Source organism: Cladophialophora yegresii, assembly GCF_000585515.1.
Source record: "Cladophialophora yegresii CBS 114405 chromosome Unknown aczIN-supercont1.6, whole genome shotgun sequence".
Classification (NCBI taxonomy): domain Eukaryota; kingdom Fungi; phylum Ascomycota; class Eurotiomycetes; order Chaetothyriales; family Herpotrichiellaceae; genus Cladophialophora; species Cladophialophora yegresii.
In genome coordinates, this window is record NW_006913050.1 from 1264375 (window position 1) to 1281250 (window position 16876).

General features: G+C 54.3%; 5 protein-coding genes across 5 annotated transcripts; 3 read left to right on the forward strand and 2 right to left on the reverse strand.

Annotated features, from left to right (window-relative positions):
* Positions 1–471: 471 nt before the first annotated feature.
* Positions 472–1329, forward strand: A1O7_08469 (uncharacterized protein; the record flags this gene model as incomplete). The annotated part of the gene is made up of 1 exon (XM_007762461.1): positions 472–1329. One exon carries the CDS (start codon positions 472–474, stop codon positions 1327–1329), a length of 858 nt encoding a protein of 285 aa, XP_007760651.1.
* A 1606-nt stretch (positions 1330–2935) lies between these two features.
* A1O7_08470 (mannan polymerase II complex ANP1 subunit) lies at positions 2936–4477 on the forward strand (the record flags this gene model as incomplete). Its single annotated transcript, XM_007762462.1, has 2 exons — positions 2936–3773; positions 3825–4477. The coding sequence occupies 2 exons, from the start codon at positions 2936–2938 to the stop codon at positions 4475–4477; spliced, it is 1491 nt and encodes a 496-aa protein (XP_007760652.1).
* A 693-nt stretch (positions 4478–5170) lies between these two features.
* On the forward strand, positions 5171–6802 carry A1O7_08471 (uncharacterized protein; the record flags this gene model as incomplete). The annotated part of the gene is made up of 1 exon (XM_007762463.1): positions 5171–6802. One exon carries the CDS (start codon positions 5171–5173, stop codon positions 6800–6802), a length of 1632 nt encoding a protein of 543 aa, XP_007760653.1.
* A 711-nt stretch (positions 6803–7513) lies between these two features.
* A1O7_08472 (uncharacterized protein) lies at positions 7514–10748 on the reverse strand (the record flags this gene model as incomplete). Its single annotated transcript, XM_007762464.1, has 2 exons — positions 7514–9892; positions 9954–10748. The coding sequence occupies 2 exons, from the start codon at positions 10746–10748 to the stop codon at positions 7514–7516; spliced, it is 3174 nt and encodes a 1057-aa protein (XP_007760654.1).
* An 803-nt stretch (positions 10749–11551) lies between these two features.
* On the reverse strand, positions 11552–13822 carry A1O7_08473 (uncharacterized protein; the record flags this gene model as incomplete). Its single annotated transcript, XM_007762465.1, has 4 exons — positions 11552–12355; positions 12413–12555; positions 12605–13303; positions 13354–13822. 4 exons carry the CDS (start codon positions 13820–13822, stop codon positions 11552–11554), a joined length of 2115 nt encoding a protein of 704 aa, XP_007760655.1.
* Between the last annotated feature and the right edge of the window lie 3054 nt (positions 13823–16876).

Below are 16876 nucleotides of genomic sequence, written 5' to 3' on the forward strand. Positions count from 1 at the left end.
TTGGTGTCACCACACCAAACAGTCGGGGCGCTCGCCGTCGGGCCTAATCAGGCTGGAGATATAGGTAGGGACAGTAACATATCCAGTGTGTCGCAAGCCCATGCATCCGTTGATCAAGGTCATTGTACTTAGCACAGAGTACATAGCGCTTTTCGAATTAAGGGCACACAGGAGATGTCGTCTCAATCTGGCGCACATGCTGTACCTAGGAAGCCAGTGCCATCAGCCTCTGTTATTCCCGAAGATGCTGGGTCGAGCACGGCGCCCAGCCTCATCTCGAATGGTACGGAGATACAGGATCGAGGAGTATCTACGGATCTCAATCAAAGTGCAACGTTGCCCGACGAACCACAAGATGTCTCCCCATTGGCGCCGAAAACTCCTTCTACGCAGCGATCCGTGGCGCCCAAGGGCCGTATAGAGAAGCAGCCTCGATCTTAGGAGTCTAAGAAGTCCACATTTTCGATACAGATGTTCAACATCGGTGGTCCATGGAGGTTGGAGCTATGGTCCACGATCCTTGCATTTACGGCGTTCGCTGCAATCGTTGTCGTGCTAGCATATTATGATGCCAAACTACAGATGGCCTGGCCGTACACCAGTCTTACCCTGAATGGTCTTGTCGCCCTGCTGGCCTCAACTGCAAGGGCGTCGTTGCTTGTCGGTGTAGCCGCGGCCATCAGCCAGGGCAAATGGAACTGGTTCGTTGGCAGTGAACAGAAGGGTCAAAGAGTGCTTCGTGAAAGAGAACTGGGTGATTTCGAGAGATTTGACGATGCATCAAGAGGTGCGTGGGGTGCACTCCAGCTGTTGGTACTCAAGCCTTTGCATCTGGCTTCACTTGGAGCCGCTACCACTGTCATGCTGCTGGGTTTCGATACCTTTTCTCAGCAAATTATTGCCATCCGTTGTCGTGACGATGTCGCGCCATATCAGAGTGGGCTTCCGGTCGTTCCGAGAAGCGAATACTACGACCCGAGCCAGTTCATCACGATGATCAGCGACCACACGACTGTCGGGGATCTCAAGGTGAAGTCTGCTGTCTACAACGGCATCATGAACCAGAACCAGACGCAACTGCCGTTAACCTGCTCGACCGGCAATTGTACTTGGCCACTTATTCCAACCGTGGCAGTGTGTGGCGCCTGCATTGACCTGACCTCCAATATCACCAAACAGTGCAGCAGTGACCATTGCAATTATACCCTGCCAATTGGCGCGTCGCTCGATGGTCGAATGACCGACATTCCCCTGTCTGAAGGGCCAGCCCGGCGCAACTTCTTCAGCCTATGGAGCCCCTTTACGCTCCCACCACTGGGCAGGACCTGAACAAACACTATTCCAGATGTCCCTTTCTACATCGCGCTATTCCAGTCCGTCGGGGCTGCGTACCCAGCTCAAGACCTGCGCACAGTCACGGCCGCTGGATGTGGGCTTTGGCTATGCCTGCGAACCTGAAATGTCTCCTTCCTCAACGGCGTCACCTCTTCGCAACTCATGCACACCCATACCAGTGTACGTGCTGACTCTGCCTTCGACTACAACTTGACTGCTGTCCCATACCAGCAGTTCAACCTCGATCCCAAGAGCTTGGGCTATGGGTCTTACAAGGCCTCTGTTCAGGCCATTGCAGATCCAGCGTATCTGTACACTTACGGCAACGTGACAGGTATCCAATGGGCATCTGTCCCGAGCTCATGGCAGTATGAACCCAGCAGTACACGATTCAAGCATTCTGGCAGGCGTCCGCGTCAATAGAGACCTATACTTCATTCATTGAGGACTTTGCGGTCAGTCTTTCTAATGGCATCCGCCTTACGTCGCCTGCATCAGCCAACAGTTCGTCGGACTACAATTAGAACAGCACAGCCATCGCTTCCCGAGCATACGTACACGTGCGGTGTGGGCGGATAGCATATCCTACAGCAATGACAGTCGCAGGCCCGGTGTTTGTGCTCCTGACGGTCCTTCTAGCGAGGCGTAGGAAAGTAAAAGTGTGGAAACCAGTGCTCTTGTGACCCTATTCACCTCGGTGACGGACGAAAATGATCGTATCCGACATGTTGCTGCCGCTCGAAAAGTGCAAGACGACTCGTGTCCGCGGGGAGGGGTTACAAAATCAGAATTATGGACGAAATGGTGAGTGACGATCCAAATTCTCGGCCAGGCTGCTGGACATTGACGCATGGCTGAGGTGCTGCTGTATGAACAAGGGTCTAATATTCGTGCCGGCGCCGCCGACACCGACTCGTGAGGACTCGACCTATTGCTATGTAGCCCATTGCAGCGTATGCCAGCCACAGCCATGGTCAAGATCATGCAGTGTTCGTCATATTGCTCCGCTACTTAGAGATGTGCACTTTCCTAAATAAGTGAATAGGAAGGGCTGAAACTACGTTTTCGTAAACGGCCACAATTGGTAGCGCCGCGTCATGTCATACAAATCTGTGGCAGGAACATGGCAGTCCGCAGTCGAAGTCCGCAGCCCGCAGTCCGCGACAGCAGTTCAGTGACGGTCGGCTCCCTTGTGAATTGAAATTTGAGATTCGTTCTCTTGTGTTCCGCGGGATCTGAGCATGCAGTGAGTGGTACTCGTCGCTGGTCCAAATCGCAACTGCAACTGCAACTGGAAATTCACATCTGGCTTCTCGATTCTTCGTTCCCTTCAGTTCGCTACGGCCCCTTCACGAGATCCACAACGCGCCTTTGAGGTCTTTCGATTGCTGCAATAAGGGCTGCCTCTTACGATTTCCTCGCCTCAATTACCTTTGCTTCACGTTCTTTTTGTGCTAGACACCAAAGGACTCGATCTCGGGCTTCGACCTCTGCACCCGCTGCGCGCCGTCACCTCCATTGTCCTCCTTTGAACAACTGCTGCGCAAGAGCCACAGACGAGCTGGTCAACGGTTGGGAGAGGCTGGGATGAGACGGAGGGATGAACAGGCATCACGCCTTTGTCAACGGCTACGCCGCCAACAAGAAACGAGATGATGACCTTTACCACCCTTACAATGATCGGGGGGACCTCGAGAACAAGTACATCTTCGGAATGCCCGACCTGCTCGAAGATGAAAAAGCAGATCCTTCATTCAGCCGAAAGTTCGAGCCACGAAGAAGAGCGTTGCATAGCAGGTCCCGGCTGATACGACTGGCATTGTTTGCACTTGCAGTTCTCTCGCTAGCCTGTTACTTCCTGATCCCCTCCTCATCGACCCTCTCCCTTCTCTCAAGCAGTTCCCCTCCTGCCTCATATTACGACGACATCGAAACATTAAGATACTACGACCTAGAGGACGTGCAAGGGACGTCAGTAGGATGGGAAAGGGAAGAACGGGTCCTGTTATGCACTCCTCTCCGAGACGCCGCACCCCACCTGCCCATGTTCTTTGAACATCTGAGGAACTTCACCTATCCCCACCACCTCATCGACCTGGCTTTCCTCGTCTCCGACTCCAAGGACAACACCGTGGAACTACTCACGCACTTGCTCGAAGAAGTGCAAAATGACCCAGACCCTTCCCAGCCGTACGGGGAGATCTCCGTCATACACAAGGACTTTGGACAAGCTGTCAGCCAAGACGTGGAAAGTAGACACGGCTTTGCTGCGCAAGCCAGCCGGAGGAAGCTCATGGCACGGGCGCGGAATTGGCTCCTCAGTGCCGCGCTGAGACCGTACCACAGTTGGGTCTATTGGCGAGATGCTGATGTGGAAACCTGCCCGTACACCATCATTGAGGATCTGATGAGGCATGACAAGGACATCATCGTGCCCAGTAAGTCTTCTTTCGGACATTCTCCTCGGCAATACTAACTCATGGTCATAGATATCTGGCGTCCTCTTCCGGACTGGCTAGGCGGTGAACAGCCCTACGACCTCAATTCCTGGCAAGAGTCCGAAACGGCCATCGCTCTGGCAGAGACCCTAGATGAAGACGCTGTCATCGTCGAAGGCTACGCAGAGTATGCCACGTGGCGGCCACATCTAGCCTACCTCCGTGACCCCTATGGAGACCCGGACGTCGAGATGGAGCTGGATGGTGTCGGCGGTGTCTCCATCCTTGCCAAAGCTCGAGTGTTCCGCGCTGGAGTCCACTTCCCAGCTTTCTCATTTGAACGGCATGCGGAGACCGAAGGCTTCGGAAAGATGGCTAAGCGCATGAAGTTCTCAGTCGTCGGTCTACCGCATTACACGGTGTGGCATCTGTACGAACCGTCCGTGGATGATATCAGACACATGGAGGAAATGGAGCGAGAAAAACGTGAACGAGAGAAGCAGGAGAAAGAAAAGGCCGCGCAAGCAAAGAAGCTCGAAGACGAATTCAAACATGTCGGCTCGCAGTGGGAGAAGGATAAGGAAGCCATGATGGGTGACGGACCGAAGGAGAACGACGGCAGCCAGAACCCGACCAAGGACGTCAACAATGCCGAAATGGAACTCCCCGCCGCCAAAGAAGCGGATGGTGCTAAGAATGGTTGATCAATGACGAGAAACACGACATCAATTTCATCGGGCCGGATATTTGCAACTGATCAGTGAGAATACAAGGGTTCGGAGCAACAAGCAAATGGGTTTAGGAAAAAGAAAAGACTGCGGGATACGGGATAGAAAGCGGGTTAGAAGCGAGCGATCATATCACCTTCCGCAAGCATATGCATCAACGAGCGTGAGTTCAGGAGTTCATTGGTCCTGCTGGACAAAAGGTGCCGGTGCCATCAGTCGGTTTATCGGCCATGTCAGAGAGGAGCCTCTCTTCACCTGTACACCACAAAATATGGAATATTGGTGGTCGGCGCTCAAATGTGACTTTGAAAGAACATGAATCTTGAACATTTTCAGTGGCGTTGATGCGGATCTTGAAAAGCACTTCTGCACGTCGATCACACTGTAGCAAAGCAATATACGGACTACTCCGTACTCCTCTGATATTTCGCAGGGCGGTTCTCGACCGCTGGAACTGCTCACGTGACTGAATCCCACGTGCTTATGACGTCAGGCTTGCATGCACGCGTCTCCACGTGGACGCGTCGACTAAAAAGATCTGCCGGTGTCATTGAGCGTGCCATTTGGTGCTGTGAACCCTCTATGGTCTTGCTTGACGACACGAATCACGAAGCTCAGCCTCGGTCTCGCCCTCGTGGCCCGAGTGCCAGGACAAGTCAGACCACAACAATGGCTTCTTCCCTGTCTTCACACTTCGCACCAGTACCATTTTCCCTGACGGAGCCCCCGCAGAGTTTCCGCCTGCTCGAGCTGTCGCCTGAACTGGTCGACATCATAGAGACCCAGAGGAATGTCGCGAGCAAGAGGCGGAGACTGTGGTTCAAGGCCTCGACACGCGCTTCCTATTCTGCTCCCACCTCTAGCCTGCGGGGGTCTTCGCAATCGATAGAGACGCGGGCAGGGGACGCGGACAGGGCGGGCTTCTTGCATTTATGCTCCGAAGAGAAGGTCTGGGCTGTCAAGCAGGTGAGCACGAGTAATAGCGTGCATATCACGCAGTGGGTCTCGGCGGAGGACATGCAGAGGCAGAGGCAGCAGCGAGCGGACCAAGATGGGCATGAGGATGACGATATGTTCATGACGGAGGCAGAAGGACAGGCTAGTGGAGACGGAGACGGGAAAGGCACCGATTCCAGCGACGCAGACGCAGACAGATTGGCGGACCCCGCAAGCAATGGCGGCATCACGGCGATTGCCCAAGTCAAAAATATCCTCGAAATCATCGAGGTAAAACCCTCGGAAGGCGATGTCGACAGAATGCTCCGCCAGATGGTGCCCTCGTATGGCGATGCAGAAGACGGGGATGATCAGCATGTTGTTACTGCTGGTGCCCGTGGCGAAGGATTATCGTCGGACAATCGATCCGGACTATCACTGCAATATATCTTCGAGAACACCCCCGCGCCGACAAAGACCATCTTCGAAGCGATGAATCGGCTGTTCATTTTCGGGATATCAGCGTCGCCGGCGGAACCTGCGGAGGAGGGCGCAGGGCATGGGCAACAACAAGAACAAGAACAAGATCGCGGTGTCGCGTTGTTCATCCCGACCACAGGCCTCCTCCTCAAGTGCTGGAGAGTCTTCATGCAACAATGCGCCATCTCGGAAGTTCATCTGGATGGACGGGCCGGCGCGGGTGTGGAGTATAGAGATCTACACGGACTCGTGGACGAGATTGTGGAGTTGTGTCGTCCACAACCCAACCCGGAAGCAGAGCTACAGACGAACGTCATCGTCGCGATACTCCGACACCTCTCTCTCGACGTGGGAGACTATGCTCGGTACGCGTCAACACCGAGTTTCCACCTTCCCCCAGATGCAGATCTCGACGCACTGCGCGAGGAATTGCCCAGCGGCCAAGATGATGGTGATGCTACCAACGACGCGACCACCACCACTACCACGAGGTTGACGCTCGATCCCATCAAGACACGCGACCTCGTAGGCCGTTGGCTGCTACACTCTCTGAGTGTGCGCGGCGACACACAATCCATCGGCCTCGCGCAGTTCCTCATGCAGTGGGGCGATCTGCTTCCCGAGTCGTGGACGCGAGAGCGTGAGTGTGATGTCCACGCCTTGCTCTCGGGCTCCGGCTTCCCCGAACCTGAATGGGAGATCGGCAAGGATGCCACACATGGGGAAGAGATCCTCAGACGGGTGGGCAGAAGCCGTGACGACGCAGACGCTTCGAGTGCCACTCAGGCCGACCGTGTGCGTGTGCAATCGCACACCGAGGCCCGCAAGAGGGGGAAGTGGCATGAGAAATTCGGGGCGCAGAGAAACGCTGCGTTGAAGAAGTGAGGCGGATGCCCCAGTGGATAACTGGTTACTTAAACACAGAGTAGCTAGGTATGTATTTGGGTAGCTGGGGACGAGCTTGATACATACCTATGTAGGTACTGAGTACATACCCCTATACGGAGTACTTTGTCCTTGTATCCGTAGGTATGCATGGTATACCCGCGGCGGAATATGTCTGACTTAGTACTCCTCACACCCGAAGGACCTCGTACTGCTTGTTGCGTGCAATGTTGTTACTGTTCGTTGGTCAGTCGACAGCCGGAGACTCTATGCGGACGATTGGCTCACACACACTCTCCCTCCCCCTCTCTTTCTCCGTGTCTATGCGTGTGTTATGTAGGCGCGTCAGAGAATTACTTTGCTGCTGTCACGGTCACATGTACGTAAGATGTCCATGTGGCGTGAAGCGAATGTTCTGATGTCAAAACCAGGTATGGTATGGTATCCCGGATCGCCATAGAGTACTTCGTCTTTGACGACCTGCCGCCTGGAGCAAGGTCAAGTTGCCCAATGAGCCGGGCTCATCAATGCGATTTTTGCACTCCAGGTCGTGCACGAACCGAGTTCAAGTTCACGCTCAAGTACAAGCACAAACACAGTACGCTCAATTTCATCCAGCTCTTGATCTTTATGCTCACGCTCTTCTTGCACGCGCTCAACGCTCAATCTACGCATGGTATGTATGTATGTATGTATGTGAGTTCTTGAGTCTCACGCAACCAGCTCTCTCAGCTTCCCCTTCTCCTCTTCCGACAGCTGCTCAAACAAGCCGACGAACCGCTCCTTGCCAGCCTCCCCCTTGAACCAATTGAGGAGGTACTCGGCCGTCTCTTCATCGCGGGCTCGACTGCCCGTGGGAGACGCCCTTCCGGCTGCCCCATCGTCCCCAAATTCCTTGGCCAACGACATGAGGTCGGTGCGTACGGCAGCGCTAGCCAGATCAAGGGCGCCCGCGGATCCCACGTCCTCCCACTCGTCCGCGTCCTCGGCGTCGTCGTCCTCCTCGTCGAGCGCCGCGTCCGCGGCAGCCTGCGCGGCCGCCAGGTCGGGGAACCGCGACGTCGCGGCGCTGGCGAGCTCGTCGACCATGATTTTGAGAATTTTGAGATCTGCAGGAACACTGGACCAGCGATCGGGGTTGAGTTTGGCCTGGCTGCGCGTCTTGATGCGCCCGCTTGTGGCCGCCGCGTCGACGATCAAGTCGCCCTTGACGTGCACGGCGCGCACGCGCTCGTCGTGCAGCGCAAAGATCTTGCTCAGCGCGACGACGTTCTGTCGGACCTCGTCGAAGCCGGCGAAGTGGATGGAGTTTTCGAGCCAGCGGGTCAACACCACAGATAGTCCATTCTGGCCGTTGATGTTGACCTCGGCGAGAAAATCCACGACTTCCTTGGGGGCCGCGAGCGCCAGGCCCACAAAGACCATGCACAGGGATTGGATGAATTGGATGCGCTCCGCGGTGGCGAGCCGGATCGCCACGGCGCGGAGCAGGTCCATGAGATAGGAGCCCATTTTGTCGGCGCCGAATTTGGAGACCAAGGACGAGGCCAGGCCGCCGACTTCTTGGCCCGCGTTCTCGTCCACGTCGGGAGAGTTGAGCAGGCGGTTGATGATGGTCAGTGTGATTTCGATGCTGGATTTGCCCGTGCTGCTGTCTCTCCACTCCAGGAATTGCGCCGTGCCCTTGCTGAGCATGTGATTCAATGCAAGCGTCGCAGGACGGACGAGTTCGGCCTCTGTGGCTTCCATCAACACTCTGTGTAACTTGGGCATGACGGCTTGCACGAAGCCCGCGGGTAGTGGGTCAGATCCGAATTCGGCGAGCGCGGAGACCAGTTCGGCCGCGAGGTTTGTCAGCGCGGATTCTTGCGTAATGTTGGCAATGTCGAACGCGCCCGTCAGGGAAGGTATTGTCTTTGCGCACAGGCGGATGTACTGATCCTGGCCGGCGGCGGAGAGGGAGGAGACGATGCCCTCGAATGCCTCGGTGAGGAGCGTGAAGAGTTGGAAGTTGCTCGCCCCGTCACTCGCGAGGGTGAAGAACAGGTCGATTGCGTTGTTCTCGGGCGATGTGAGTGTGGATGTGTCAATCATGATGGCGTCACGGAGGAGTTGGATCAAAGCGGCCTTGACGTCGTCGGCGTCTTCAAGTTCATCTCTTAGATCTCGGCTCGAGATGAATTCGTTGATGACGTTGATGATGGCCGACTGCATTGGGTATGTGTTGTTATAAGGCAATGCTTCAATGTAATCCGGCAGGATCGAGAAGCACGCCACTTTCACCACGTCCGAGGGATCGCTTGCCGATGCCGTGATGGCGTTGGTAAAAGCTGCGGTGCCGGCAGCTCCGAAATCCAAGCTATTGTCGTTCATTTTGAAGAAGCATCCCAGCGCCATGTGAGCGGCGGCACGCATGAATAGGTTGGGATCTTGCAGTGCTGATGAAACTTGCTCGAGGGTGATAGATGCGGTTTGCGGATCGAGCTTGCCAGAGACTTCCTCCATGTCCTTGAGAGATTGATTGAGGAGGTAGAGTAGGGCTTCGCGTTCTTTCCACGTAGCAGTAGCGGACTGAAGGTGATTTTGGTTGAAATGCAGCATCGCTACAATGGGAAGCTGTTTTAACCATTCGCCTAGACTCCGCACAACGAGTTCTGCACATGCTGCTCGGGGGGTGTAGTTTGCCGTCAGGGAGGCGGCCTCGCAAAGGTAGAGGTTGGCATCGTACTCCCAGAGCGCTTCCTCCTCCATTGGTATTCTGGCGTACAGAACAAGGACGCGGATCAGTTCTTGGAGCCAAGGGACGGTATGCTGTGCGTCGCCGAATTGCTGCATTTGTGCGGACAGCTCCTTCCGGACAGGAGGGCCCTTGATGGTGACTTGGAGGAAGTCGAGTTCTTCGAGGACCAGCGCGTCGAGGCTGCAGGGGAGGTTGTCGCTGTCGACGAGTTTGCCTTCTGCGGTGCCATCGATGAAGAGTTGTGCATAAGGAGCGGCGAGTCTCGATAGTTCTTGCCACACGATCTCGAAGAGCGCCGTTGCATGGGGCGAAATGGCCTGTACGTAGACCGATCTGAGTTTGTCCAGCGTCTAAATATGCGGTTAGTTGCGTTCTCTATGGTGACATCGTGTCCAGACGTGCCTTTACTACCTGCACCTTCAACGCCACCAGGCCTCTGAAATGCGCATCATCCGGCTTGACTACCTCTGGCAGCGGTTGTTTTAGCGTTTCCATGAAGAACGGCATCCAAGCTTTCAAGGACTCGGTCAGAAATTGCTTCACGGCCGCCCCATGATCGGCCATAACCATTTCCAACATCTCAAAGCATGCTCGGAAGACATTGAGAGTCATTGCCCTGACTATCAAGCTGCGGTTGCTGTCCACTGCGACGTGCCGCAGGCCATTGACCAGGTCTCGAGCGACCATGAAGAATTGCTCCTCTGTTAGTCCCTCGTCGACCAGTTCCGCCAGCACCCGTAGCGCACCGTGGACTGGCGCATCGTCGGTTGAAGTATTGAGGATAGTGAGCAATGAGGGAAACAGCGAAGGCCATGCATCGGGAAAGTCGACCGTGGCGATCTTACTGGCGACACCAGCGGCTAGAGCTTGAATCGTGGCGTCTTTCGGGGCCTGGTTGCCTTCGAGCGTGCAGATAGCGAAGACTTGATCGCGTACCCGGGCTTTGCCTTCATCGTTCAGATATACATGTCCTGTAAAAGTCTCGTCGAGTTGCGGTGACCAAGTGGCAGAAATATAGTTCTTGAGAGCGGTCAATGCCGCTTTCCGTGAACTGGATTCCACGTTGTTGTGTGAAGCTATCGTCAAGAGCGCAAATGGGAAATCCTGCTGAGGGTACAAACGCAGAAGACTCTGCTCGGCATCTCTAATGACGGCAGTGTCTGGCCGGGTCGTTGCCTGGAGAAGCTGAAGGACCTGCTGCTCCATTGTGTCACCAGCGCGAGGCTGGCTCAGTGCAGGAGTGGGAAGACTTGACTTGAGGACCGTAAGCCTGGGCAGGTTTCGTCTTGGCCACAGATGCTTTTGAGGTGCTGAGGCAAAGGCACAGACGAGGCTTCTAAGAAGAGAAGAGACGCTGGCATGAACTTGTTGACGGGTGGCCGAAAGCAGACGCGGATGAAGTCTGCGCAAACCCGTCGAAACTGCCAAGCCCCTCAGCCTTCCAGGATTTGATTGGCTGGACGATGGCCTCGCAAGGCTGAGGCGTGCTAGAATCCTTCAACAGCAGCCTGATGAGACTGCCCTCGGCAACAACTTGAACGCCGCTCACGTACACCAGACACGGTCGAGGCAATATCAACTAGCATCGGAAATTGATCGAAGCGATAGTAAGAAGAAGGCATATTATTCTGTACTCGGATTAGCCTTTCCTTCGACGCATTGAGAGGACCACAATCCAATTTAGGTAACCCATGACGAGGTCAAGCTTGTGAAGGTATCTACAGTTCCTGGCTTGGGGGTATATAGTGTCATATGACTCCATCATCCCCCTGAATGCCTCTCGCGCTTTCTCTCTCATTCCACTGCAGTAAGTGATCCAAGCCTTGGAGCGTTGAGCGGCCTTCCAGTCTCGTTGTCTACACACACATAAGTTTATCAATCTCATTATGTATTGTGCGCGCTCACGCTCACGCTCACGCTCGTCAAACAGCGCTAAAAATATACTTCTCCAGGGTAATAACGATACAAAAGAATAGTCTTGTTCAAACTTCGGGTACAAGCAGGCAACTTCATTCCCCCAGGGGCATGCTATCCAGTTGATCGACCAAACTCCGCCAATTGCTCGCCTGTAGCTCGGCATACTTGACCCGCTCTTGACTCCAGTCCTGATGCATCCGGCTGATGGCGTAGATGGTTGTTTGGAATGTCACAATCTCGTCCCTTACACATTCTTGGATGAATACTCCTCGTGCGTGTTGCTGCACGATACTTTCTTTGTCGGCCATAATACTGCTCTCCACTTTCTCGATCTCGCCCTGCTTCACTTGTCCTGGTGGCCTTTGCCGTAGTTGCTGTAGCTTGTTTTCTGAGGCTTCGATCCGTCTCTCGAGTTGAGGGATGTTGTCTTTAGCATATCGATCTCGTCGGTCAAACATATCACGCATCGACACGAAGTTGTCGCGGATCGACTTCAAATCCTCCAATGCACCGCTATCCCAGGCCTTGGCTTCGTCTTCGAGTAATGTTTGTGTAGTAGCCAGGTGCTTAGCCGTCGACTTGATGCCTTCGTTCAGCAGTGGTACGTCGTTCGGATCAATGGCGTAACTGTCCGCGGTAGCTTCCGTAAGGTTAGAAACTGCCTGGGAAAATTTCCAACTGTCCGATGCCAGCCCTTCGTTGCGTTTGACCAATCGCTCCATCAAAATGCAGAGGTTAATATATACTTCCGATGAACGTCGCACGCCGGCGCGCACTTGCTCGAAAAGGTCAGGGAGGTTGGATGGCAGACTGTCTTCTAGTGTGGGCGGCAAAGCTTTGCCAGTAAACTCCTCTTGTACGGAGATGGTCGCCTGCTTGCGCCAGACTGCAAGTTCCTGGACACGGGATCAGTATCAACCTGCGCAAGGACAAGGTTATGCCGAGAAGCATACCGTTGGCACAGTCAGGAACATGACCACCAGGGTTTCCTGACTCAGAACCGGATGTTGAACAAGCGTGTTGGTGAACCGAACAAGTCCTCGTCTGCGCTTCTCGAGAAAGACTCCTGCGTCGGCTGTGAGATGTGACCCGTTAACTAACGACCATAATCAGCTCCAGCCTCATCCTGGTCGGCTAGATCTTACCTTGTACACGCTTAGGAGGTAGTAGGGGTAACCGTCGGAAAGGATAGCGTTTCTGCAAGCAGTCAAGTAGCCAGACGAAATCACTGTATCGTCTGACCACGCTGCTGCCTCTTCGGAGTGTTTTGACCTCGTAGTTGCGGTGCTGAAACAGAAACATGCCCTCCTTCTCGGGCAACATTGTTATCGTCACGCTCTCCCCCGTCCCTGGTGGTAGACTAATGCTTTGCGACACAGCGCTTTGCGCCTCTCGACCTGAGCGGCCCGACCGATCCCCAGCATCGTCGAACCCTCCGCGCAGTGTGGCTTGTTCTGCGAAGCCACCCGAATTTCCATTATAGCTGTTCCAGCCAGTGCCTGCGCTGTCCGATGAGCGCTCGGCCACAGGACTTCCGCTCCCACTTCCTTGGCTCTCGCCAGTTGTGAATGCGCTTGTCGTCCTTGCAATGCCATTCGGTGTGCTCTTGACACTATCCTCGGCCACGCCATTCGCAGACATGGTGTGAGCTGCTGTCGATGGAAGTGGCAGTCTGTTGCCAGGGGGACTTGCCCAGGGGTCTGCCGTCGGGTCTGTCCCGAATGATTCTTGTCGAGGCTTCGATGCTCTCACCGGGCTGGATTTGGCTGCGGGAGGAGAGGGCGCAGGCCGCCGGGCATTCGATCGTAACTGGTCTAGGTATTCGATCCGGGGCTCAGGAAGTTCTAGTAATGGTCAGTTTCTAAGCAGTGGGCCGGATATACTGTGAACTTACTTCGCCTTCTTTCATCCACGCCGTCAAGAGTGATGTCCTCGCCTTCCTGCCCCAGGCCAATAAGAGCGAGAAGGACGTTGAACTCGCTCCTGCCAACTCCGTTCGCACTTTCCTGGCCACCCGGTATGACAAAGTTCAAGATCTTCGATTGCTCCGGTTCGCTCAGGTTGCTGCTCTGGAGTACGCGCTTGACGCCATCTAAGCCGATGCCAACTCCTGTTCTCTCATTCGCATTCAAGACAGCGTCGTAGGCATCGACGTAGCTTTCCGGTACGTCCGTCGCAGGGAGAAGGTTCTTGACTAGATTCTGTCGAGCATTCTTCTTCGGTGTCGGCATCGACCACGGGGAGTCCCCGCCATCATCGGCAAAGAGAGATGAGACTGCCGGCGCACGCGCTGGCTCGTCGCCAAACAAGGATTTGCTGTTCAGAGGCGCAGCTTCAGTGGGAGACGTGCCAAACAAGGACATTGTAACGAGCCCAAGCTCGCGGAGGAGCTGAAACGAGGATTCAGGCGAAGATCGAGGACGGGTATCGAACAGCGACCATGCGCACGTGGTTGCTATGGGATAGAGGGTGCAGTGTCGACTGCGTACTGAGGACCAGTGTCCATAGAGTCGATTTGGAGTGCTATCGCATCATTGAGCTCATATGTGGAGACGCTGGTTGGAGCCGCTATCAACGGGCCTTGGCGCGGCGGTTTCTCAAGCCTCACTTGGACCACAGTAGAGACACAAGCCAGAGCGCCTACCTGTTCATTTCACTGTCGGCGTCATATCCGAAGAGTAACGACATCCTCAATGTCTGTGAAAAGTGCTAGGAAACGCTCTCGATATATCGGGCAACCAATGAATAGATGACCGGAGAATTCTAAGCAGAATACAAGCACTAGCCGTAGCTGGAAGTCAAGCATGTGCGAGCAGGAGTATCCTCACGATGTTTGGGACCTTGAGGCGGTCTCGGGGCAAAGCATCGTTCATCAGACCTAATTGAAACCGGGATCTCAGAGTCAATGCTGACCTCGGATGACAATGCCATGGAGAAATTCATCGACTGGACAGTCGTTCTGCATTAAAAGGTGATATAATCACCTCGACTCCAAGAATCGCAAACCCGTTAGCTTTCGACGACAGTGCTTGGTACCTATCTAGGGACGCTAACGGATGCGTATTGAGGCCAATTCTGGGAATCTATCCTCTCCAGCGTCTCACGTGTTTTTCTTCCTCTTAGCTAAGACGCAGACACTTCCATGCTCGGTACAGCACCGTGAAAGCCAATCTAACCTCCGGTCAACCTAGAGGCTTGTGACTTGGGTCGCATCGGCCCTGGAAGAGGCAAGAAGGCTGTCGTCCTACGTAATCGTAAGCAGGTGCAAAGGGGAGCGTCGAACTTCGGTCGTGCAAGAATACAATGGCCGCCACTTAGGGGACATGTCGCTTCGGACATCTTGTTCATCCTTATTGTCGAAGATTGTCCCGCCCAGCAAGAAGTAAGGAGTCCCCAGCGACAAAGTGATTTTCGTGCTCGGTGATATTCCCAGCGGCCACTGACTGCAGCTAGCGCCAGAACAATTGTGATGCGACGGTATCTCTTGAAAAGACATCTTCGATGCATTTGACACCAAGAAGTAGGAAGATGTCTTCCACAGACTCCGTGGCATGCTCAAGCAACAGACTGCTCTGCTCCATTTCAGACCGTCTTCTTCTTCCAGACTCCTGAAATGTATACCGCGTAATCCTTTTGCCCTGCAAAAACAAAATAGTTCTCGACCAGGGCATCCTGGTTCTTACCTTCTACACATACGCTTACTAGTTGACTGTCAGTGGGCTGTTTGTCGCGGTGTTTGTGTGAGCTGTGGCGCATAGAGCACTATCACTCTTCAGTGTGACACGGCTTGTGCCGTTACATAGTCCCGTAAGGGCACGGAACATGGACGGGAACCTGCAACGCTCGAGGTGATAGTTTGGCACGGTCGGCCAAGTAGATTGGTCCAACGACCTGTGTCCCTCAGGTACTGAATACGCAAGTACGGAGTACAGCAGGGAATGTGGTTTGGAGTCCCTCCGTGGTGCTGAAGGTGCCTGGTTTAAAAGACATTGAGATCTCATGTCAACGTTGCCTGGAGGTCTACAACAACAGTCAAAGGACAGGATGTGGTGAGGGCGAGTGGCATGGATGAACGCTGCAGGGGAGAGGTTTCAACTCTCAGTACGGAGTACCTGGTGGTAATTAGCCGGTGTATGTTGAGGCCTGCGTGATCGCAGTCAGCATGAGCTAAGTTAACAGTCACGTGTCAACAAACGTCGGAAGCGCGCTCGCAGTTGCGAAGGTGGTGTCGCCAAGGGCAGCGTGGGCAGGTAACGCACCTAGTGGGGTCCAGCGTGACCAGCCAGGCCAGCCTAGGCAGGTGACAGGGGCCGTTCAGTAGCCCGTTCGTGCACATTGCGTAAAGTTGCTCTATTGGTCAGAAGGGCAATTTTGCCCCATATTTGTCCTTCCAGGACCCGAAGTTCTCCTTCGCATGGAGAAATGGTCGCTCCCGTTCAGGGGCTCGTTAATCCATTTATCAACAAGCTCGGGGACTTCGGGGATCAACCATCGACGCATACGGAAATTTCATCACGCATGCAGAGGTTCAAAGTCCCCTGCAACGAAGCTACGTATTGGACACATCTGTGTTTGTAGCATGTCAGCGCCAGTATGTACCTGTCCAGGTTGCTTGTCGGAGATGTACCTTGTATACACCGTATCATCATAGACCATTATTATTGAATAGTGACTCATTTAGTCGTAAGTGATTGATCTGTCGTGTGCCCGTGCCAACTTCGGTCCACTGCTCCGCAGTGCTCTGTACCCGCCAATTGCCTGATACAGCTATTACTCAATCAGGTGAAGCGGCCGTCGCAGGGCTCTGTGGCTTAAGAACCCTTCAGGGGTGAGGCTTGCACCGGGTGTGTTTGGTGATCATCGAGAAGCACGCTCGCCGGGAGCACTTCCGGAGGATCTCCAGGCCATCTCTGCCTTAAGTCGCGCCTCACTTATGCCTCGAACCTTAAAGCGGTTTTTAATGTCCAAGCCGAGCAAACACGATACTATCTTTCGACGTCTCTGGCACTGCAAACGAAACCCACGAGTCGTCGACTTTGACCTTTGTTGCCGGTACTTTATGCTTAGCGAGATGCCATCTAACCTCGTTTGCAGAAGGACGATTATCCATGGCTCATTCCGTACGGCGTATCTCTGGGAAGATTGCCGCTTCTGCCATATGGCGGGAGACGACGCCGCAGGGTGGAATGTGATATTCGTGCAAGGTTTCAAGGAGATCAACTGTACCGTGCATAGCATGTGAGCATTCAAGAATTCCAGTCATGGATGACGGCGCACTCCGTAGTCAAATTCGAGTGAACGTGCCTCGTGTGCGCACATATGGAAGCGCAAGGATGAGTGACAACGATAGGCGTCACGCAGGTATACCGATCCCCAAGGCTACCAAAGCCACAGGTCTACAGCCGACAGTACAATAA